The 23,066-nt window shown below is 41.9% G+C and overlaps 3 protein-coding genes across 3 annotated transcripts; all 3 read left to right on the forward strand.

Moving 5' to 3' along the window:
* LOC129835477 (zinc-binding protein A33-like) lies at positions 1 to 2,892 on the forward strand. The gene is made up of 6 exons (XM_055901115.1): positions 1 to 582; positions 673 to 768; positions 996 to 1,235; positions 1,343 to 1,490; positions 1,596 to 1,622; positions 1,760 to 2,892. The coding sequence occupies exons 1-6, from the start codon at positions 1 to 3 to the stop codon at positions 2,338 to 2,340; spliced, it is 1,674 nt and encodes a 557-aa protein (XP_055757090.1). The 3' UTR covers positions 2,341 to 2,892.
* A 137-nt stretch (positions 2,893 to 3,029) lies between these two features.
* Positions 3,030 to 7,025, forward strand: LOC129835730 (zinc-binding protein A33-like). The gene is made up of 7 exons (XM_055901501.1): positions 3,030 to 3,166; positions 3,562 to 4,148; positions 4,232 to 4,327; positions 4,456 to 4,689; positions 4,787 to 4,934; positions 5,032 to 5,058; positions 6,162 to 7,025. Exons 2-7 carry the CDS (start codon positions 3,564 to 3,566, stop codon positions 6,743 to 6,745), a joined length of 1,674 nt encoding a protein of 557 aa, XP_055757476.1. The 5' UTR covers positions 3,030 to 3,166; positions 3,562 to 3,563; the 3' UTR covers positions 6,746 to 7,025.
* Positions 7,026 to 15,962: 8,937 nt separating this feature from the next.
* LOC129835729 (E3 ubiquitin-protein ligase TRIM39-like) lies at positions 15,963 to 22,516 on the forward strand. The gene is made up of 8 exons (XM_055901500.1): positions 15,963 to 16,172; positions 16,603 to 16,814; positions 16,986 to 17,145; positions 17,356 to 17,451; positions 18,822 to 19,055; positions 19,404 to 19,551; positions 21,714 to 21,740; positions 21,921 to 22,516. The coding sequence occupies exons 1-8, from the start codon at positions 15,963 to 15,965 to the stop codon at positions 22,457 to 22,459; spliced, it is 1,626 nt and encodes a 541-aa protein (XP_055757475.1). The 3' UTR covers positions 22,460 to 22,516.
* Positions 22,517 to 23,066: the final 550 nt, after the last annotated feature.

Raw genomic sequence — 23,066 nt, forward strand, 5'->3', positions numbered from 1 at the left:
ATGTCATCATTGAATGCTGACAGCAGCCTTCTACCAGAAGAGCAGTTCCTGTGCTCTATCTGCCTGAATGTGTTCACTGATCCAGTTACCACTCCTTGTGGCCACACCTTCTGCAAAGTTTGTATTAGTGGACACTGGGATAACAGTGAGATATGCCAGTGTCTAAAATGTCCGAAACGATTCTACGTGAGACCAGAGGTCTCCACCAACGCTGTGATAGAAGAGATCTCTGTGCATATCAAGAAAAGAAAACTTGATATACCAGAATGCTCAGTTTCCGTTGGGGAGGTGGCTTGTGATGTTTGTTCCACAATAAAGCTCAGGGCCCTGAAGTCCTGCCTGGTGTGTCTGACCTCTTACTGTGAGATTCACCTGGAGCCTCATCAGAGAGTGGTGAATCTGAAGAGACACAAGCTGATCGACCCTGTGAATAACTTGGAGGACAGGATGTGTAAGAAGCACGAAAGAGGCCTGGAGCTGTTCTGTAGGACTGATCAGACATGTGTGTGTGTTTTGTGTACTGAGACTGACCACAAGTGTCACAATACTGTACCCATTGAAGAGGAGGGAGTAAAACAAAAGGTAAGACCTTTTAATTAAACATTTTTCTATCATTCTTTTTCGACGACATCTTAATTTCCTAAATGCATACTTGATATGAATTTTCCACAGGCTGAGCTTGTGTCCACTAAGGCAGAGGTGCAGAAAATGATTCAGGACAGACATGCAAAGATGGAGGAGATCAAACGCTCAGTGGTGCTCAGCCAAGTAAGTTCTGACAAAAATAAAACATGTTACATTACCACACTGGATTGCCATAATGTTTATTTAGCCAGTGGGAAAATGTGTATACATTTTTTTAAACCAAAATGAATATTATTCAATCAATTGATCAGAAGGCAGGTATCTTCTGTATTCAAGCAGTTTATAGTAGAGTATTAACCAAATATATTGTTTTTGAAGTAATTAACTATACATGCAATTTTTTTCATTAGAAAAGTACTGAGAAAGAAGTGGAGGACAGTGAAAAGCTTTTCACTGAACTCTTACAGTCTATAAAAAAAAGGAGAGCTAAGCTTGTCAAGGTAATAGAGGAGAGGCAAAAAGCAGCGGAGAGGAGAGCTGAAGGGCTCACCCAACAGTTGGAGCAGGAAATCACTGAGCTACAGAAGAGAAGCACTGAGCTGGAGCAGCTCTCACACACTGAGGACCACCTCCACCTCCTACAGGTCAGTGTCCCTCTCTGTCATCAATAGGTTAGGGTTAATCTATATTGTCAATATAGTGTAAATGCATGAAGTGAAAACTCCTGAGATAATGAATACATTTTTGGGAGTTGTAGAGTTTGCCGTCCCTTCGCACCCCTCCGTCTACTAAGAAATGGCCCAGGGTGACTGTTAACACTGATCTGTGTGTGGGGACTTTGAGAAGAGCCTTGTCTCAAATTGAGGAAAACATAAGAGGAGAACTAAAAGTTCTTACAGAAATGGGTAAGATTCATTTTGACCAATATTTATTAAAGAAGCATTTAAAAAAATATGTCCTATTGTATTCTGTCTGGATTGTTTAATGACGGTCTGTCTATTTTCGTACAGAACTCACAAGAATGCAAGAGTTCAAAGGTGATATAAATTGTAATTTCTTTGAGAATGATAACGAGGTTAATGGTCATTAACAACCTTGATATGGCCCATAATTGTGCTATATGTTTTGTAAATGTTATTTAAATCATATATCGGCCCATATCTCTGCTCGTCAGATGAAGTCACTCTGGACCCCAACACTGCAAATCGTTGGCTACAGCTCTCTGAAGACGGAATGCGAACAAAGTACGCCAAAACAGCCCAGACGGTGTCTGACAATCCAAAGAGGTTTGACTACTACTCAGCGGTCTTAGGAGAGAAGGGCTTCAACTCTGGACGCCATTACTGGGAGGTCCAGGTGGGCGTGAGTGGGAGGTGGGAGGTTGGCATTGCCATGAGGGCCGTCAACCGGAAGAAGGCGGTTAAAAAGAATTCCGAACATGGCTTCTTTGTTCTGTCAAAGAGCGGATACTTGGAGTATGAGGCTGGTTCTTCACCCCCTACCACCTTCAATCTGAACCCCATACCGAGAAGAGTCGGTGTGTATGTTGATTACGAGAAAGGGCAGGTGTCTTTTTATGATGTGCTGGCAAAGTCACACCTCTACTCATTCCTTGGTCTGTCCTTCACCGGGAAACTTTACCCTTACTTTTACCTCTACAGCATGAAAAAGAAGTCTGAGTCACTAGTCATTTACATCGATTGGATAAAGAAGTGCAAAGACCATTTGAGGAGACTCTCCAATACCGCAAAGTGAAGATACTCACCATAAAAGACTAGATATTATTACTCAATAGTACTCAATATTACACAAAATTAAATGACTTGGCACCCCTCACTAGTTTCCTCTGATGTAATAAAATCCTGTATCATGTTTATATAGCATGTGTTTCCTCATAAACATCAGTAAAAGTTATAAAATTAAGGAATACATGAAGTCGTTATGTTGTCATCAAATATGTGTGTGAAATTCTGCTGTATTTACATGTTTCAAACATTTTTGTACATACAAGATTTGCAAGAGAGGAAAGTACAATTGATGACATTGAACAAGGAAAGAACAAGTCCAACAGCGTGTACTAGTATTTGCACACAGGCCTGCTGTGGCCGTGACTTGATTGTATCTATGATTATTACAGTATTCTTCTCTGCCTTGTCATTTAGCATGAAATGCCTATTTGCATATTCTACCTACTCTCTCAGATGCATTTTGCATACTATGTAAAAACATGTACATAGATATTCAACAATAGATTTATGTTTGTCTATTCTCCATGTCGTGTTAGATTGTTATCATAAAGTATGAAAATCCTACACCTCAAGTTGAAGATTTGGGCGTCACCTGTGAATGTTTCCAGTGAGAGTTCTAAGTTTCATTTTCAGTGAAAATATGAAATGTAGCTCCACCCTTTCAAATGCTCATCCTCCTCCCTTCTAAAAGGAACAGCATGTATCTTCTTGTGAGGGAGTACTGTATGAGTACTGTATGTGTGTGTGATAGTTTTCTTTCCTGTCCTGATGATTCCTGTCTGCGTTTGAAAAGTATGCCGGGACAAATCTAGCTAAAAAAAAAGACAAAACAGGTAGTTTTTACTTCTTACTTTTTACTTTTGTTCACTGAAGTGAAAGAAAGTGATGTTCAACTTTAGGTTTCAATTAATTGGCTGGAGGTGTTGGGTTACATGTATATACAGTGAGTCACTCAACAGGGTGGAGACCAGTCTTATTATTGATGATGTAGGTACAAGCCTTTGCTTGCAGTGTAGTTCAGTTCCATCTGCTTAAAATGTTGTGCACGTACTTGTTTTATACATATTTCTATATGTGTATGTTACAGCATTTTCACAGTATTTGGGTTGAAGTCATTTCTTATCAACCTTAATATGTAAGCAAATAGACTAAAAGTATATTGACTCAAAGTATATGGATGATTCAAGAGCCATAATAACTTAATCACAATAACATATCTCCCACATAGAGATGTCATCATTGAATGCTGACAGCAGCCTTCTACCAGAAGAGCAGTTCCTGTGCTCTATCTGCCTGAATGTGTTCACTGATCCAGTTACCACTCCTTGTGGCCACACCTTCTGCAAAGTTTGTATTAGTGGACACTGGGATAACAGTGAGATATTATGCCACTGTCCAAAATGTCAGAAACGATTCTACGTGAGACCAGAGGTCTCCACCAACTCTGTGATAGAGGAGATCTCAGTGCATATCAAGAGAAGAAGACTTAATGTACCAGAATGCTTAGCTGCTCCTGGGGAGGTTGCTTGTGGTGTTTGTTCTACAAGAAAGATCAAGGCCCTGAAGTCCTGCCTGGTGTGTCTGACCTCTTACTGTGAGGCTCACCTGGAGCCTCATCAGAGAGTGGTGAATCTGAAGAGACACAAGCTGATTGACCCTGTGGAGAACCTGGAGGACAGGATGTGTAAGAAGCATGATAGGCTCTTGGAGCTGTTCTGTAGGAGCGACCAGACATGTGTGTGTCAGTTCTGTACTGAGACAGACCACAAGTCTCACGATACTGTGCCTATTGAAGACATGGGAGCACACCAGAAGGTAAGATTTGTTGAAACCACACAGTTAAAAAAAAAATATACGCAAAAACAGAATTGATTTATTTCAATATTGTCTGTCTGTAGGGTGAGCTTGCAACCGCTAAAGCAGAGGTTGGAAAGATGGTCCAGGTCAGACAGAAGAAGGTGGATGAAATCAAACTCTCCGTGGGGCTCAGTAGGGTCAGTCTTTAGAAATGTCATAATAAAAAATATCACCAATACACAATGTTAATGTAATCATTGGGAAAATGGGTATAACAATTCAATCAGTTAATAAATCGTGTGTAAACATCTTTCCATTACATCAGAAAAGTACAAACAAAGATATTGAGGACAGTGAGAATCTCTTCACCAATCTGTTGCGTTCGGTTGAAGAAAGACGAACCAATCTAAAGCAGGTGATGGAGGCGATGCAAACAGCAGCAGAGAAAAGGGCTGAAGGACTCATCAATGACCTGGAGCAGGAAATCACTGAGTTACAGAGGAGAAGCACTGAGCTGGAGCAGCTCTCACACAGCGAGGACCACCTCCACTTCCTACAGGCTAGTATCACTCTCAGTGGTTGATGTCAATGTGTCAGAGGATTACTATACTGTACATAACTTAATGTTGTTGGCTTTCTGATCTCCTTCCCTGCAGACTTACCTGACCCTATGTGCCCCTACATCCACCAAGGACTTTTCTGAGATCAGTGTGTACTCAGATCTGTGTGTTGGGGTAGTGAGGAGAGCCGTGTCCAATCTGGTGGAGATATTCAAGAGAGAATTGAAAACACTAACAGACATGGGTAAGCTTTATGTTAAATTATTCAAAATATATATATATATATATATATTTCTGAATGTAAATATAGTGGAGGATCAATCATTTACATATTTTTTCAGAACTGAAGAGAATGAGGGGGTTTAAAGGTAAGATGCTAAATTCTCCAACTACAAGCAGTATGACACTTAAATCAGAGCAGTAATTGCCATGAACAGTGAATACAGTGCTATGATGAAGTATTTTCCCTCTATCAAATTTTCTCTACTTGTGCATATTTTTGACACTGAATGTTATGAGATCTTCAACCAAAATCTAATATTAGATAAAGGGAACCTGAGTGATCAAATAACACAACAATTACATACTTATTTTATTTATTTCATTAACAAAGTTATGCAACACCCAATTCCCCTGTGTGAAAAAATAATGGCCCCCTTACAATCAATAACTGGTTGTGCCATCTTTAGCTGCAATGACCCCAACCAAACGCTTCTTGTAGCTGTTGATCAGTCTCTCAAGTCACTGTAGAGGAATTTTGGCCCACTCTTCCATGCAGAAATGCTTTAACTCAGCAACATTTGTGGGTTTTCAAGCATGAAATGATCGTTTCAAGTCCTGCCACATCATCTCAGTTGGGATTAGGTCATGGTTTCTGCTCTGTATCAGATAATTCTACAAGAGAATATTAGACCATCTGTCTGTGAGCTGAAGCTGAAGCACAGCTGGTTCATGCAGCAAGACAATTTTCCAAAGCACACAATCAAGTCTACATAAAATTGTTAAAACGCAACCAATTTGAAGTTTTGGAATGGCCAAAACTGAAAGTCCAGACCTAATCCCAATTGAGATGCTGTGGCAGGACTTGAAACAAGCCGTTCATTATTGAAAACCCGCAAATATCGCTGAGTTAAAGCAGTTCTGCATGGAAGAGTGGGCCAAACTTCTTACACAGCGATGTGAGATACTGATCAACAACTACAGGAAGTGTTTGGTTGGAGTCATTGCAGCGATGACACAACCAATTATTGAGTGTAAGGGGGCAATTATTTTTTCACACAGGGGAATTGGGTGTTGCATAACTTTGTTATTTGTAAACTCAGGTTCCCTTTATCTAATATTAGGTTTAAGTTGAAGAACTGAAAACATTCAGTATCACAAATATGCAAAAATAGAGAAAATCAGAAAGGCATATACTTTTTCGCAGCACTACATATTTCAGTAAGGTTGCTATCGATTTTCTGTTCCACAGAGGACGTCACCCTGGACTCGAACACAGCAAGTCGTTGGATATGCCTGTTTGATGGTGGCAAACGCATCAAAGACTCTAAAACACCCCAGATCATATCTGACAACCCAGAGAGGTTCGACATCTACCCCATGGTTTTAGGAGAGAAAGGCTTCAACTCTGAACGTCATTACTGGGAGGTGCAGGTGGGCCTAAGAAATGACTGGGATGTAGGCGTTGCCAAGGAAACAGTAAACAGGAAGGAAAAGGTCCAAATTAACTCAGCGCATGGGTTCTTTGCACTGGGAAAAGATGGATTTAATTATAAGGTTCATTCCTCCCCCCTTAAGAATCTTTATCTGAACCCCAGGCCTAGACGAATTGGGATCTATGTGGACTATGAGAGGGGTCAGGTCTCCTTCTACGACGTGGATGAAAAATCTCACATCTACTCTTTCACAAACCAGTCTTTCACTGAGAAACTCTACCCTTACTTTTACGTGTATAGCAAGGCCAAAAAGTCAGAGGCATTGGTCATTTCCTGCATGGAGGACCCAAGAGCACGCTACCTATCACTCCTGCAAGCCGTCTCTAAAGCTAAAGAGTAACCATATGAATTGTATGGCTCTAGCACTCTAGAAGTCAGGTTTTATAGTTTCCCTTCCAGTCATTCTAATGCATCATAATGTGGTTCACGTTCTATAAATTACATAAATATTTATTTCAAATGTATCTTTATTGACAGTGTCAAAACACATTTTATAGACATTTTACATATCGTAGAACAATAATTCAATATTGTTGACACTGTTGCCTTTCTGTATCAATGGCTGTTTACTTTGTATTTACACTATGAGTGTATAATGTTATAAATCAAGACAAAATCAATATTTTTCTAATCTACATTTTGGATTGCGCCTTCTTCACCACACAGTGTGGGTGAACTATTCAGATTGTCATTGATGTGTACGCCGAGGAACTTGAAGCTTTCCACCTTCTCCACTGCGGCCCCGTCGATGTGGATAGGGTGTGCTCCCTTTGTTGTTTCCTGAAGTCCACAATCAGCTCCTTTGTTTTGTTGACGTTGAGGGAGAGGTTATTTTCCTGGCACCACTCTGCCAGGGCCCTCAGGCTGTCTCGTCATGGGTCATGGGTGAGCAGGGAGTATAGGAGGGGACTGAGCACGTAACCTTGTGGTGACCCTGTGTTGAGGATCAGCGAAGTGGAGGTGTTGTTTCCTACCTTCACCACCGGGGGCAGCCTTTCAGGAAGTCCAGGATCCAGTTGCCCCGGGCGGGGTTCAGACCCAGAGCCCTGATCTCAATGATGAGCTTGGAGGGTAATATGCTGTTGAAGGCTGAGCTATAGTCAATGAACAGCAATCAGACGCAGAACAGCAATCTTGTACAGATGGGATAGGGCAGTGTGCAGTGCAATGGCGATTTCATCATCTGTGGATCTATTGGGTCAGTAAGCAAATTGAAGTGGGTCTAGGGTATCAGGTAAGGTGGAAGTAATATGATCCTTAACTAGCCTCTCAAAGCACCTCATGATAACCTGGTTGTAATGCTGATGAGTTACCGCCACTCTTATATCCATATTCTTTCAGGCTGCATGTTATAACACAAAACACGTTGTAGGCTAAACATTTAAGAAATAACACACAAAAAAACAAAGAACTGCAAAGTTGCTCAGGAGCAGAGCTGCCATGTCTGTCAGCGCCATCTTCCTAATAGGCCTATGGAAAGTCCAGGAAACTGCAGCCTACTGTCTAGATGGGTTACATGGAAACTGAAATCTGGACACTGACTGTACATCTATAACCTCTCACATAGCCTTATTATAAACTCCTGCAGAAAAAAACATTTATTGAATGAAAATGATACACCAAATGCAGGCAGAATTTGGACTTGGGAACAGGAGTGGAGAAAAGTGATTTCTTTCTTTCTGCATCTTAAGAGAATACAATGCTCAGTTTGACACTATCTCTTGAGGTGCTGTCTTCATCATTAAAGCTGATAGTATTTCAACCACATAAAGTAGGCTATTTGTATTTGTATTAAAGATCCCCATTAGCTGCTACCAAGGCAGCAGCTACTCTTCCTGGGGTCCAGAAACTTTAAGGCAGTTATATATACTTTAAAATATTACATGACATAACATTTCATAACACTTTACCCAATACATTTAGTTTATTCCCTCAGGCCACTATTCCGCTATCACATATTTACAATACAACATCCATGTGTACGTTTGTGTGGGGTGCTTGTCTTATCATGTGTACGTGTGTCTCTGTCTGTGTATCTCTTCACACTCTCTGCTGTTACATAAGGTGTATTTGTGTCTGTTTTTTAAATCTGATTATACTGCTTGCATCAGTTACCTGATGTGGAATAGTTACATGCATCCAAGGCTCTAAGTAGTACTGTGAGTCTCCCATAGTCTGTTCTTGACATGGTGATTGTGAAGAGACCTTTGATGGCATGTCTTGTGGGATATGCATGGGTGTCTTAGCTGTGTGCTAGTTGTTTAAACAGACACCTTGGTGCATTCAGCCTGTCAACACTTCTTACAAAAACAAGTAGTGATGAAGTCAATCTCTCCTCTTTGAGTCATGTACATGCATATTATTCATATTAGCTCTCTTGTACATTTAAGGGCCAGCCGTGCTGCCCTGTTCTGAGCCAATTGTAATTTTCCGAGGTCCATCTTTGTGGCACCTGACCACACGACTAAACAGTAGTTCAGAGCTTGTAGGACCTGCCTTGTTGATAGTGTTGTTAAAAAGGCAGAGCAGAGCTTTATTATGGACAGATTTCTCCCCATCTTAGCTACTGTTGTATCAACAAGTTTTGAACATGACAGTTTACAGTCCAACAATTCATCACCTTAACTTGCTCAATTTCCACATTATTTATTACAAGATTTAGTTTAGGTTTAGGGTTTAGTGAGTGATTTGTCCCAAATAAAATGTGTTCAGTTTTAGCAACCCAGACAGGAAGATCACGTCAGTGACTCAACCCTCTCAAGTGACGCACCCCTCCTAGGGATGGCATGAAAGAACACCAGTAAGCCAGTGACTCTAGCCCCTGTAATAGGGTTAGAGGCAGAGAATCCCAGTGGAGAGAGGAGAACCGGCCAGGCAGAGACAGCAAGGGCGGTTCGTTGCTCCAGAGCCTTTCCGTTCACCTTCACACTCCTGGGCCAGACTACACTCAATCATATGACCTACTGAAGAGATAAGTCTTCAGTAAAGACTTAAAGGTTGAGACCGCGTCTGCATCTCTCACATGGGTAGGCAGACCATTCCATAAAAATGGAGATCTATAGGAGAAAGCCCTGCCTCCAGCTGTTTGCTTAGAAGTTCTAGGTACAATTAGGGGGCCTGCGTCTTGTGACCGTAGCGTACGTGTAGGTTTTTTCGGCAGGACCAAATCGGAAAGATAGGTAGGAGCAAGCCCATGTAATGCTTTGTAGGTTAACAGTAAAACCTTGAAATCAGCCCTTGCCTTATCAGGAAGCCAGTGTAGGGAAGCTAGCACTGGAGTAATATGATCAAATTTTTTGGTTCTAGTCAGGATTCTAGCAGCCGTATTTAGCACCAACTGAAGTTTACTTAGTGCTTTATCCGGGTAGCCGGAAAGTAGAGCATTGCAGTAGTCTAACCTAGAAGTAACAAAAGCATGGATAAATTTTTCTGCATCATTTTTGGACAGAAAATTTCAGATTTTTGCAATGTTAAGTAGATGGAAAAAGGCTGTCCATCTGCTGTCCAAACACTTCACCATGTTTCATTGAAATGTACAGCTGTGTGTCATCCGCATAGCAGTGAAAGTTAATATTATGTTTTCGAATGACATCCCCAAGAGGTAAAATATATAGTGAAAACAATAGTAGTCCTAAAACGGAACCTTGAGGAACACCGAAATGTACAGTTGATTTGTCAGAGGACAAACCATTCACAGAGACAAACTGATATCTTTCCGACAAATAAGATCTAAACCAGGCCAGAACTTGTACGTGTAGACCAATTTGGGTTTCCAATCTCTCCAAAAGAATGTGGTGATTGATGGTATCAAAGGCAGCACTAAGGTCTAGTAGCACGAGGACAGATGCAAAGCCTCGGTCTGACGCCATTAAAAGGTAATTTACCACCTTCACAAGTGCAGTCTCAGTGCTATGATGGGGTCTAAAACCAGACTGAAGCATTTCGTATACATTGTTTGTCTTCAGGGAGGCAGTGAGTTGCTGCGCAACAGCTTTTTCAAAAATGTTTGAGAGGAATGGAAGATTCGATATAGGCCGATAGTTTTTTATATTTTCTGGGTCATGGTTTGGCTTTTTCAAGAGAGGCTTTATTACTGCCACTTTTAGTGAGTTTGGTACACATCCGGTGGATAGACAGCCGTTTATTATGTTCAACATAGGAGGGCCAAGCACATGAAGCAGCTCTTTAAGTAAGTTTAGTTGGAATAGGGTCCAGTATGCAGCTTGAAGGTTTCACTCGCTGTGAAATAGACACACTGGCTATACTCAACGCTAGTGGCATGTCATTAGTAAAAATTGAAAAATGTAAGGCTCCTAGACAGCTGCTCTGGGGAATTCCTTATTCTACTTGGAGTATGTTGGAGAGGCTTCCATTAAAGAACACCCTCTGTGTTCTGTTGGTCAGGTAAGTCTTTATCCACAGCAGACTATGATGGATAATGTCAAAGGCTGCACTGAAGTCTAACAACACACAGCCCCCACAATTTTTATCATACATTTCGCTCAGCCAATCATCAGCCATTTATGTAAGTACCGTGCTTGTTGAATGTCCTTCCCTTTAAGCGTGCTGAAAGTCTGAAAGTAAAATAGCATTGTATCTGGTCAAACACATTTTTTTCCAAAAGTTTACTAAGGATTGGTAACAGGCTGATTGGTCGGTTTTTTGAGACCGTAAAGGGGGCTTTCCTATTCTTGGGTAGCGGAAGTACTTTTGTTTCCCTCCAGGCCTGAGGGCAAACACTTTCTAATAATTTGTTCACTACTTCCAAACTCACTAATGGGTGCATGCTAAATAGTAACTGGAATCAGCACTTTTCAGAAATGTGTCAAATGCAGCGTCTGGTTGCTCCTCATTACACACCACAGAACAACAAACATTATTTACATCAACAACATAGGAATCACTATTGTGTGACCTATTCTTAGACCAGCCTTTGGAACTTTGGTTTTCCTATCTATGGCTGCTATATTGTGATCACTACATGCAATGGATTTTGATACTGCTTTAAAGCACATTTCTACAGCATTAGTAAAGATGAGATCAGTACATGTTGATTTTATTCCTGTGCTGTTTGTAACAACCTTGGTAGGTTGACTGATAACCTGGACAAAGTTACAAGCAAGCACTAGTTACAGTTAGAAGCTTTTTCTTGAGTGGGCAGCTTGATGAAAGCCAGTCAATATTGAAATCACTCAGAAAATATACCTCTCTGTTGATATCACATCCATGATCAAGTATTTCAGACATGTTATCCAGAGACTGTCTGCTAGACATTGGTGGTCTATAGCAACTTTCCACCAGAATGGGCTTCGGTGAGGCAGATGAACCTGAAGATATATTACTTCAACAGTATTTAACATGAGATCCTCTCTAAGATTTCTAAGAACGGGGTTCTGAATATAAATGAAAACACCTCCACCTTTGGCATTTCTGTCTTTGCTGTAGATATAATGTATTGCTACCATTGTATCATCAAAGGTATAATCTAAGTGAGTTTCAGAGATTGTCAGAATATGAACGTCATCTGTTACTAGCAAATTATTGATTTCATGAACCCTGCTCCTGACTGGCGCAGAGGTCTAAGGCACTGCATCTCAATGCTAGAGGTGCCACTACAGAGCCTGGTTTGATCCCGGGCTGTATCACAACCGGCTGTGATCGGGAGTCCCATAGTGCGGCGTACAATTGGCCCAACATCGTCCAGGTTAGGGGAGGCCGGGGTAGGTCGTCACTGTAACAAGAATTCGTTCTTAACTGTCTTGACTAGTTAAAGAAAGGTTAAATAAAAACACATTGTAACGTGGGCTATTTTTTAGCATTTTCTACTAGGGCACACCGCCTCAGTGCTAACTATATAACTCTAGCTATAAGATCAGCAGAGGCATTTAGGGCAGTAAGAGGGACATAAATTAGGTTACTTACATTGTGTCTTCCAACGCCCCTGGGATAATGTACATTTGCTTAAGCATAATGACAACTCAGCGACACAATGGTAGGGATTAACTGAGCTGGGCTTGGGTCAGTCATTGTCTCAACGTAGCCTTATAATGCTGTGAAAGGATCTAGGAACCAAAATGATTTGGGTGTATCCCATCCTACTTATAACATTTGCTTTGTTTCCAGAAGGTATAAAAATTGTCAATAAAATGTTACACCCACAGAGCTGCAATAGTTTCGTAACTACATATGGAGAGCAACAAGTCTGCTGAAACATTACATGCCATGGGGAGGGAACTAGGCCAGATATTATAGGGTGTTTGTTGGTGTCAAGCAGAGACCCAATCAGTTCTTTAAAATCCATCTTCAGCTGTTGTGGGCTGCCCTTCAAAATATTATTGAATCCCAGGTTTAGGTTTAAAATGTTTGGGAGCAGCTTATTCATGTCTTGTGATCATGGATAGCACAATGTTTTTGCTCAGGTACTGAGACATTTCTCATCATTGATCTTCCCAATACAATGGCCGGAGAAGGAGATGGAGAAATCCACCCATTCCTACCCCTCACACAATTCGTTGAACCTTTCACAGGCCCCACTGCTCCCTGGGATAGATCCAGACCTCCCATAGCAGGCAGTGCCCCGTCAGATCCAGAGAGAGGGAAAGGTTCCAAACTCGACGACGAAGCCGCTGCTGGAGTTAGCGTAGCTGAAATCAGCACAGCCGTCGCAGACACAGGCAATCCCAACGATAAAGGCACCGGTAGAACAGGTACAGTGAAGCTATAAGTTATGTCAATCTGCTCCAGACCTCTCGCACACGTCCCGTCCACTTAGCAGCATGCCGCTGCCTTCTGTTTCCACGACTTGTGACATGGGGCCAGCTCTGATTGAAACAATCCTCTTGCTGATCTCCATCTACTCCACTACAAGATGGAGGAGGAGAAGCAGATGGAGAAGACTTCCTTGGCAGGCAAGTTCCAGGTAGCACAGGCCATTCGGATAGGGACAGATGATAAGGCGGGGAAACATCCATCAGCCCCGAGCGGCGTCCAGCTACAGGAGTCGAGATCTGAAACTTAACTGAAATCTTATCAGAAACACCTTTGAGTCGTTTTCACAGCTTTCTTTTTCCTTACCATCGGTCAAAATGATGTCATTTGGACATTGTGTACATAAAATAAACATGTTTGATGACAGAGAGAACTTTACTGATATAACTATATAGACTGAAGCATTCATTCTATCAAACTATTACATTATTCTGTTTCACAGGGGTTTGTTTAGTCTTCTATGGCAACATATAATGACAATAGAGAAGCTACAGGTATCTAACTATAGACACGTTGACTAACAAATAGCCCACCAAAATGTCAAATCATAAGCAGGAACATATCTTACTCAAGCAAAAAATAAATCCTGCAATCGCTGTCAAAAAATCTTTCTGCCGTCTTTGACTGTAGCTTATAGCGTATTGTCTATATTTGCGGGTTAGGGTTGTGTGTGGGCCTCAGATTTGGACTTTATTACATATAGTCAGGCTGTTACAGATGGGTTATTAGCATTTCTGGGTGAACTAACAGCTGACCCGCACACCACTAAAATGTATGGCGTCTTAGAATTTGACCAGAGGAAATGTCAAGATGTTGAATTATTTTCAACTTTGCCAGAAAACAGTATGACCCACCAATCAAGTTTTACACAGGGTTGTCACCATTTAGTGATTGTGCAGTTAGCAAAGTTTGTCTTTGTCTTGTGTAAATACTGCAGCTTGTCGTTAACGTAACAGAATGCCAAAGAAAGACGCTTGACTTTCAAGCATCAAACACACAACACACACACACACACACACACACACACACACACACACACACACACACACACACACACACACACACACACACACACACACACACACACACACACACACACACACACACACACACACACACACACACACACACACACAGTCTTGTACAGCTAACCTTGTGGGGACATACTATTCAGTCCCATTCAAAATCCTATTTTCCCTAACCCCTAACCCTAAACCTAAACCTAACCCTAATCCTAACCCGTACTCTTACCCTAACCCTACAACTAATCCTAGCTCCTAACCTTAATATTTATCTTAATTCTAACCCTAACACTAATTCTAACCTTAACCCTAAACCCCCTAGAAATAGCATTTGACCTTGTGAGGACTAACAAAATGTCCCCAGCTGGTCAACTTTTTGTTCGTTTACTATTCTTGTAGGGACTTCTGGTCCCCACAAGAATAGTTAAACACGTCCACACACGCACACACACACACACACACACACACACACACACACGTTTGCATAGGCCCACACTGGTACTGATGTAGAAATACGTGATTCAGGGAAAGGGGTGTGTATATATTATGTTTTCAGAAACGAAACTCAAGGCAGAAAAGACAGAGAGTATTAGAGATCAAATACACAGAGACTATAAGAGCCTGAAGTAAAGGAAGATCGCATCAGCTGAAAGGTAGTACTTTTTTTCTTATAGTAAAAACCGATTGTGTGTACATTATGCTACCGTCAGGATGTGTTGACATAGGATGTAAAGGAATGTTGTTCAACTGTCATGTATTATTGATTGTTTGTTATTGACCACGTACAGGTACCATAGATGTAAGACATTATGACATGGTGGAATACTGTTGATAGACATATTATACTTTGAAGGACTATGGTAAAACTACTTTTATTGTTATTTCTGCATCAAAACTAGCCAACAATTCGCCTCATTCAATGAAATAGTCAAAAGTAGGTCAGTAGGTAGGTAGGTCAGTAGGTAGGTAGGTAGGTACAGTAGGTAGGTAGGTATACACACAGTGTCTTAGAGTCATCTCTCGTTATATGGGTGTGTCAGTGGTCATACCATATGTGGGCATACCTATATGTCTCACTGTGAAATCTCATTTGACTGATGCAAATACCTCAATAGACATTGTACTATAGACATCAGGATGGTGTTGTACTGTTCCTGTACCAGTAGAGGGCGACCAAACACTGTTCATTTTAGTGCCTCAGTTACACAGCAAAATTGTGACTATTCTGTAAAGCAGCGTTTTCCAAACTCGGTCCTGGGAACCTCATGGGGTGCACGTTTTGGTTTTTGCCCTATTACTACACATCTGATTCAAATAAAAAACGTTGATTATTTGAATCAGCTGTGTACTGCTAGGGCAAAAACCAAACTGTGCACCACCAACAATGCATCTCTAATATGCGTTTTAGTCTCTTAAAGGGGCAATCAGCAGTTGAAACAATAACAAAGTGTGATTCCCACCCCTGTTTCGGTATAAAGCTTATCAATGGTGCTGGAGAAATGTAACCACTCCGAAATTCATAGACAGACCTATGGATGCAAGGGCTGACCATCCATTATATCAAGATGATAGTTTTATCCATGTTTTGAGGATACATAGTGTTTGTTTCCAAACATTGGAGTAAAACAATCTTATATTTTGGGTTCTGATGGAGTACTCCAGTTGAACTAAGCTCATGAGGCATTTAAAATGATGTAGCAACTGCAGACTGTCTGTTTAATGAACGATGAATAATGAATCTGATATCTGTAACGTCCCATATCAGACATGGCCTTCTCATCTGCAGTCTCCATCTCCATCAACACTCCTGTCCTGATTGAGCAGCACCTCAACTGTACCATCTGTCTGGGCCTGTTTAAGGACCCGGTCACCACCCCCTGTGGCCACACCTTCTGCCAGACCTGCCTGGAATGCAATCTCCACTTCAATGACCTCATATGCCCCGTCTGCAAGGAGCATCTAAGGAGGAACCCACAGGTGAATTAATGCTAGATTAAGTCAATATAACACTTCCTGTCTCAGCCATTTCCCCCACTACATCAACCTGTTGTTTGGGGGGGATGTATTGCACTAAAATCAAATCAAATGATTTGTAGACTAACCGAGCTGTATACTAACAGGGAAATGCTTACTTATGGGCCCTTCTCAACAAAGCAGAGAGAACAAATTTAGAAATAGTAGAACAAATATTACACAAGGAATACATATGAAAATAATAACCCAAGGAATAAATACACAATGAGTAATGATAACTTAGCTATATACACTTGGTAGCAGTACTGAGTCAATGTGCAGGGGTACGAGGTAGATAGTTACATATAGGTAGGGATAAAGTGACTAGGCAACAGGATAGATAATAAACAGTAAGAGCATCAAATTGATAAACAAAGCACAATATCATCCACAGGTGAACATCATCCTCAGTACTCTCATTCAGGAGTTGAAGAAGGCCCAGGAGAGGAAGCCAGGGGAGTATTCTGGAGCTCCAGGTGAGGTGGCCTGTGACGTCTGCACTGAGAGGAAGCTTAAGGCCCAAAAGTCCTGTCTGGTGTGTCTGGCCTCATACTGCGAGACTCACCTGGGCCCCCACACCTCAGCAGGCAGGCTGAAGGGCCACAGGTTGGTGGCCCCTGTGGATGTCCTGAATGGCTTGGTTTACTTTGACTTTATTGATTCTTGCTAACAGTTCACAATTAAACTGTAGAGATACAGAAAATTGCATAGAAAACTTCATCAGAAAACACACACTTAGATGGATAATACAGTGTACTGTTTAAAATGTATAAACAGGCTGGTGGCCCCTGTGAAGGACCTGGATGGGAGGGCGTGTCTGACCCACGGTCGTCCCCTGGAGCTGTACAGCAGGGCAGAAGGGCGCTGTGTCTGTGCCCTCTGCGTGGAGGAGGGTCACGAGGTCATCTCGGTGGAAATGGAGTGGGACAGGAAGAAGGTGTCATATTTTCAATGGGGTTTCATGCTGTCATATATTCAACTGGTTTAATAAATTCTGTAGATGTTTCGTTGTGTTTAAAAAGTGTGTAGTATTGAGTGTGTCTGAATGAGAGTGTGTATTGAGTGATGAAAACATAAAATAACCTATCACAAAACTATGAGATAGTTTCATTGTGTGTGTGTGTGTGTACATGTTTGTATGTCCTAGGGTAACCTGGGGAGCACCAAGGCTGATATGCAGGAGAGAATCCTGGAGAGGGAGAGAAAGGTGGAGGAGATCAGGGTGTCTGTGGAGCAGTGCAAGGTGAGGCCTGGTTAAGTCAGAGTGAGGTACTACCTGTTTACCTGCAAACACAGAGATGGAGGACTGTAACAGTGACATATTTAACCATGAGACAGGCGGAGAGACCTGTTGCACATAGACAGGGAGAAAGAGAGACCTGTTGCACATAGACAGGGAGAAAGAGAGACCTGTTGCACATAGAGAGGGAGAAAGAGAGACCTGTTGCACATAGACAGGGAGAAAGAGAGACCTGTTGCACATAGACAGGGAGAAAGAGAGACCTGTTGCACTTAGATAGAGAGAAAGAGAGACCTGTTGCACATAGATAGAGAGAAAGAGAGACCTGTTGCACATAGACAGGGAGAAAGAGAGACCTGTTGCACATAGACAGGGAGAAAGTTAGACCTGTTGCACATAGACAGGGAGAAAGAGAGACCTGTAGCAAATAAACAGGAAGAAAGAGAGACCTGTTGTACATAGAGAGGGAGAAAGATAGACCTGTTGTACATAGAGAGGGAGAAAGAGAGACCTTTTGCACATAGACAGGGAGAAAGAGAGACCTGTTGCACATAGAGAGGGAGAAAGAGAGACCTGTTGCACATAGACAGGGAGAAAGAGAGACCTGTTGCACATAGACAGTGAGAAAGAGAGACCTGTTGTACATAGAGAGGGACAGGGAGAAAGAGAGACCTGTTGCACATAGAGAGGGACAGGGAGAAAGAGAGACCTGTTGCACATAGACAGGGAGAAAGAGAGACCTGTTGCACATAGACAGGGAGAAAGATAGACCTGTTGCACATAGACAGGGAGAAAGAGAGACCTGTTTCACATAGACAGGGAGAAAGAGAGACCTGTTGTACATAGACAGGGAGAAAGAGAGACCTGTTGTATATAGAGAGGTAGAAAGAGAGACCTGTTGCACATAGACAGGTATAAAGAGAGACCTGCTACAGATAGACAGGGAGAAAGAGAGACCTGTTTCACATAGACAGGGAGAAAGAGAGACCTGTTGCACATAGACAGGTATAAAGAGAGACCTGCTACAGATAGACAGGGAGAAAGAGAGACCTGTTTCACATAGACAGGGAGAAAGAGAGACCTGTTGTATATAGAGAGGTAGAAAGAGAGACCTGTTGCACATAGACAGGTATAAAGAGAGACCTGCTACAGATAGACAGGGAGAAAGAGAGACCTGTTACACATAGACAGGGAGAAAGAGAGACCTGTTGCACATAGAGAGGGACAGGGAGAAAGAGAGACATGAAACACAGACAGTGAGACAAGCACAGAGAGAAAGGTAAAGTGAAAAGTGAGGCAGACAAAGACAAAAACACAGGAGGGAGAGAGACATTGAGTTGATACTGAGTTGTTGTCCACCATCCATCCTCTAGGCCCACGTGGACAGGGAGAGGAGGGAGATTGACTCTGTGTTCAAAGCAGTGATAGCAGCTGTAGAGGAGACCCATCTAGATGCTCTCAGGCCCATGGAGGAGAGGCAGCAGGAGGTGGAGAGAGAGGCAAGAGAACTCACCCAGGAGCTGAAGAGAGAGATCAGAGAACTGAAAGAAACCATTGGTAAATTGGAGGATGTTGCTGACCTCAAGGATCACATTCACTTCCTGCAGGTGAGTAATTTTACTTTGACATAACCCTTTTAATATATGATCCACACATGATCTCCACTGGCACCACACTCTGAACATTCTGCAAGCTCTTCCGATGTTAGTTGATGCATGTGTTTGTGTACCAGTATTGTGTGAAATACAGTACATGGATTGTACTAGACTGGAATGTCTATTGTCTGTCTAAAAATGGTTGAATTTGAATATCATAATAATGATACAGTATAATGAAAAACAACTGTTCAATGAACTTTGTCATCTATCTCTGTTAATGTGTCTCTCTTTCTCTCTATTGATTCCTCTGTCTCCCTCTCTTTCTTTCCCTTGTCCCTCCATCTGTCTCGCCACCAGACCTTCCCATCCCTGTCGGGGCTGTGTGATGGCAGAGACTGGACTGAGGCCTCCATTGATACTACACTCTCCTTTGGCACCATGAGAAGCAGCTGGTCGACCATGACGGAGAGAATCAAGCACGAGCTGGAGAAGCTCTCCTCAGTTGGTAAAAGATTGAGACAATATAAACCGTACTAAAAATAATACAGTTGGAGTCGGAAGTTTACATACACCTTAGCCAAGTACATTTAAACTCAGTTTTTCACAATTCCTGACATTTAATCACAGTAAAAATCTCCTGTCTTAGGTCAGCTAGGATCACCACTTTATTTTAAGAATGTGAAATGTCAGAATAATAGTAGAGAGAATGATTATTTCAGCTTTTATTTCTTTCATCACATTCCCAGTGGGTCAGAAGTTACATACACTCAATTAGTACTTGGTAGCATTGCCTTTAAATTGTTTAACTTGGGTCAAATTTTTCGGGTAGCCTTCCACAAGCTTCCCATTCCTCCTGACAGAGCTGGTATAACTGAGTCAGGTTTGTAGGCCTCCTTGCTCGCACACGCTTTTTCAGTTCTGCCCACAGATTTTCCATAGAATTGAGGTCAAGGCTTTGTGATGGCCACTCCAATACCTTGACTTTGTTGTCCTTAAGCCATTTTGCCACAACTTTGGAAGTATGCTTGGGGTCATTGTCCATTTGGAAGACCCATTTGCGACCAAGATTTAACTTCCTGATTGATGTCTTGAGATGTTGCTTCAACATATCCACCTAATTTTTCTACCTCATGATGCCATCTATTTTGTGAAGTACAGTAATCCCTCGTTTATCGCCGGGGTTACGTTCCGAAAATGACCCGCGATAAGTGAAATCCGCGAAATAGAAAACTTTTTTTTTTTTTTACAATTAGCAACTATTACATGTATACAAATACAGTGACTCACATGTAGGCCGTTTCACTGCTCTTCAGACTGGGCCGCTGCATCCTGACTGCGCTCTGCAGTGTTCTCTTCTTCTGAAGCCCGCGGTGCAGGTGTGTTTGTTCGGGAGAAGAACATAGTGATAGGCAGCTGTTGTCGCTCTTTTTTCTTCTTTGCAAAAAGATCCTTGTACACCGACATGCCACCATCGATTACGTTGGAGAACTGTAATGAACGGCTCATCAAAGGGTCCCATTCCTCAGCTACTCGCTTAAGTTCAGTGGCCATTCGCCATTATGAAAATCCGCGAAATAGCGAATCCGCGATAAGTGAACCGCGAAGTGGCGAGGGATCACTGTACACCAGTACCTCCTGCAGCAAGGAACCCCCACAACATGGTGCTGCCACCCCTGTGCTTCACGATTGGGATGGTGTTCTTCGGCTTGCAAGCCCCCCCCCCTTTTTCCTCCAAACATAACGATGGTCATTATGGCCAAACCATTATATTTCTGTTTCATCAGACCAGAGGACATTTCTCCAAAAAGTATGATCTTTGTCCCCATGTGCAGTTGCAAACCATAGTCTGGCTTTTTTATGACGGTTTTGGAGCAGAGGCGATATAGGACCACAGTTTTACTGTGGATATAGATACTTTTGTACCTGTTTCCTCCAGCATCTTCACAAGGTCCTTTGCTCTGAAGTACCTTCATCTCTAGGAGACAGAACGCGTCTCCAGAACGTGTTTCCTTCCTGAGCGGTATGACGACTGCTTGGGTCCATGGTGTTTATACTTGCACACTATTGTTTCTGCAGATGAACGTGGTTCCTTCAGGCGTTTGGAAATTGCTCTCAAGAATGAACCAGACTTGTGGTGGTCTACAATTTTTTTATGAGGTCTTGGCTGATTTCTTTGGAAGTTCAAATGATGTCAAGCAAAGAGGCACTGAGTTTGAAGGAAGGCCTTGAAATACATCCACAGCTACACCTCCAATTGATTCAAATGATGTCAATCAGCCTATCAGAAGATTCTAAAGCCATGACATTATTTTCTGGACTTTTCCAAGCTGTTTAAAGGCACATTCAACTTAGTGTACACTTCTGACCCACTGGAATTGTGATACAGTGAATTATAGGTGAAATAATCTGTCTGTAAACAATTGTTGGCAAAATTACTTATGTCATGTACAGAGTAGATGTCCTAACAGACTTGCCAAAACTATAGTTTGTTAATTAACAAGAAATTTGTGGAGTGGTTGAAAAACGAGTTGTAATGACTCCAACATACGTGTATGTAAACTTCTGACTTCAACTGTAAATATTATAGGACTACTTTCCAGTGTTTTTCTGTTTAGCTTGATATGTTGCAAGTACCCTGACAGCCCAATTATGTGATTTCTTCCACAGAACTTGAGAGGATCCTGAAGTTTGCAGGTGTATATTTCTTTTATTTCAGTGTAAAACTACATTAGTATACAGATATTTTAGAGTACATCTCAACCACATTCATTTTGTAGTAGGCCACATGTTAACCTCATTCAGGCCAACTGATAGGCCTTATATATGCCCATATATCTTTTCATATCAATAACAACCATATTTGATGTTATTCAGTTGATGTGACATTGGACCCGGACACAGCAAACACACAGCTGATTCTATCTGAGGACGGGAAAGAAGTGAGAGACGGAGGGAAGATACAGGACCTCCCTGACTGTCCACATCGCTTCGATCACTTCGGCAGCGTCCTAGGACACAACAAGCTAACCTCTGGGAGATCATACTGGGAGGTGGATGTCGGGAACAAGACGGGTTGGGATCTGGGAATTGCAAGAGGAGATGCCAACAGGAAGGGGAAGCTCTCTGTGAATCCTACTAACGGTTACTGGGCTATAGTGAATTATAATGGTGCCAAATACGGAGCCTTGGGGGACCCGCCTTTTCTGTTGTCACTGAGAGAAAAGCCCCAGAAGGTGGGGGTGTTTGTGGATTATGAGGAGGGGTTGGTGTCTTTTTATGATGTGGAGGCTAAGGCTCACATACATTCTTTCACTGGGTATTCCTTTATTGGGGAAATATATCCATATCTCAGCCCACATCTTCTGAATGGGGAGGAGAACTCAGACCCACTGGTCATCACCAAAACAGGGTGATGTCACGCATTGCTCAGCCTTATAGGTGAAAGACATTCACTTTAGGTTAGGATTAGGATTAGGGCTACAGCTAGAGTTAGGGTCGGGTTAGGGCTGTGGCGGTCACAAAATGTTGTCAGCCGATGATTGTCAAGCAAATAACTGTCGGTGTCAAGGTAGTTGACTGTTAATTAACATAAACACATTTAGCATCTCCTGGCTTCCACACATACAAGCCACTGGTGCAGACCTTTGGAACGTTAACATTTGAAAAAGTCTAATATGTCCATGTAATATAGCCTACAAATTCACAATAAATCCATTATTTATTTTAGACAGGTCTAAAGAAGCATGATATTAAGAAAATGTAGTCTATTTCAGAAGAACAGAAAAGCATACTGATGTCCTTATTTTAGGTCCTGATCTGGCTATGCCAAATGGCTGTGGGCTACACTAGTTAATTTAGCATACAAGATTTGCTTAGAATTTTGTTGCATTATTGTATGAAGAATAAAATTGAACAAAGCTGAATAAAATAGAAAGGATATTTTCTCCAATAGATTTGAGGAAGTGCGCACATGTAGCTATTTTAGGTTTAGCGGTTAACAAAGAAATAGGTATTCCCTGT

The sequence above is a fragment of the Salvelinus fontinalis genome, chromosome 36 (assembly GCF_029448725.1).
Source record: "Salvelinus fontinalis isolate EN_2023a chromosome 36, ASM2944872v1, whole genome shotgun sequence".
NCBI classification, from domain to species: domain Eukaryota; kingdom Metazoa; phylum Chordata; class Actinopteri; order Salmoniformes; family Salmonidae; genus Salvelinus; species Salvelinus fontinalis.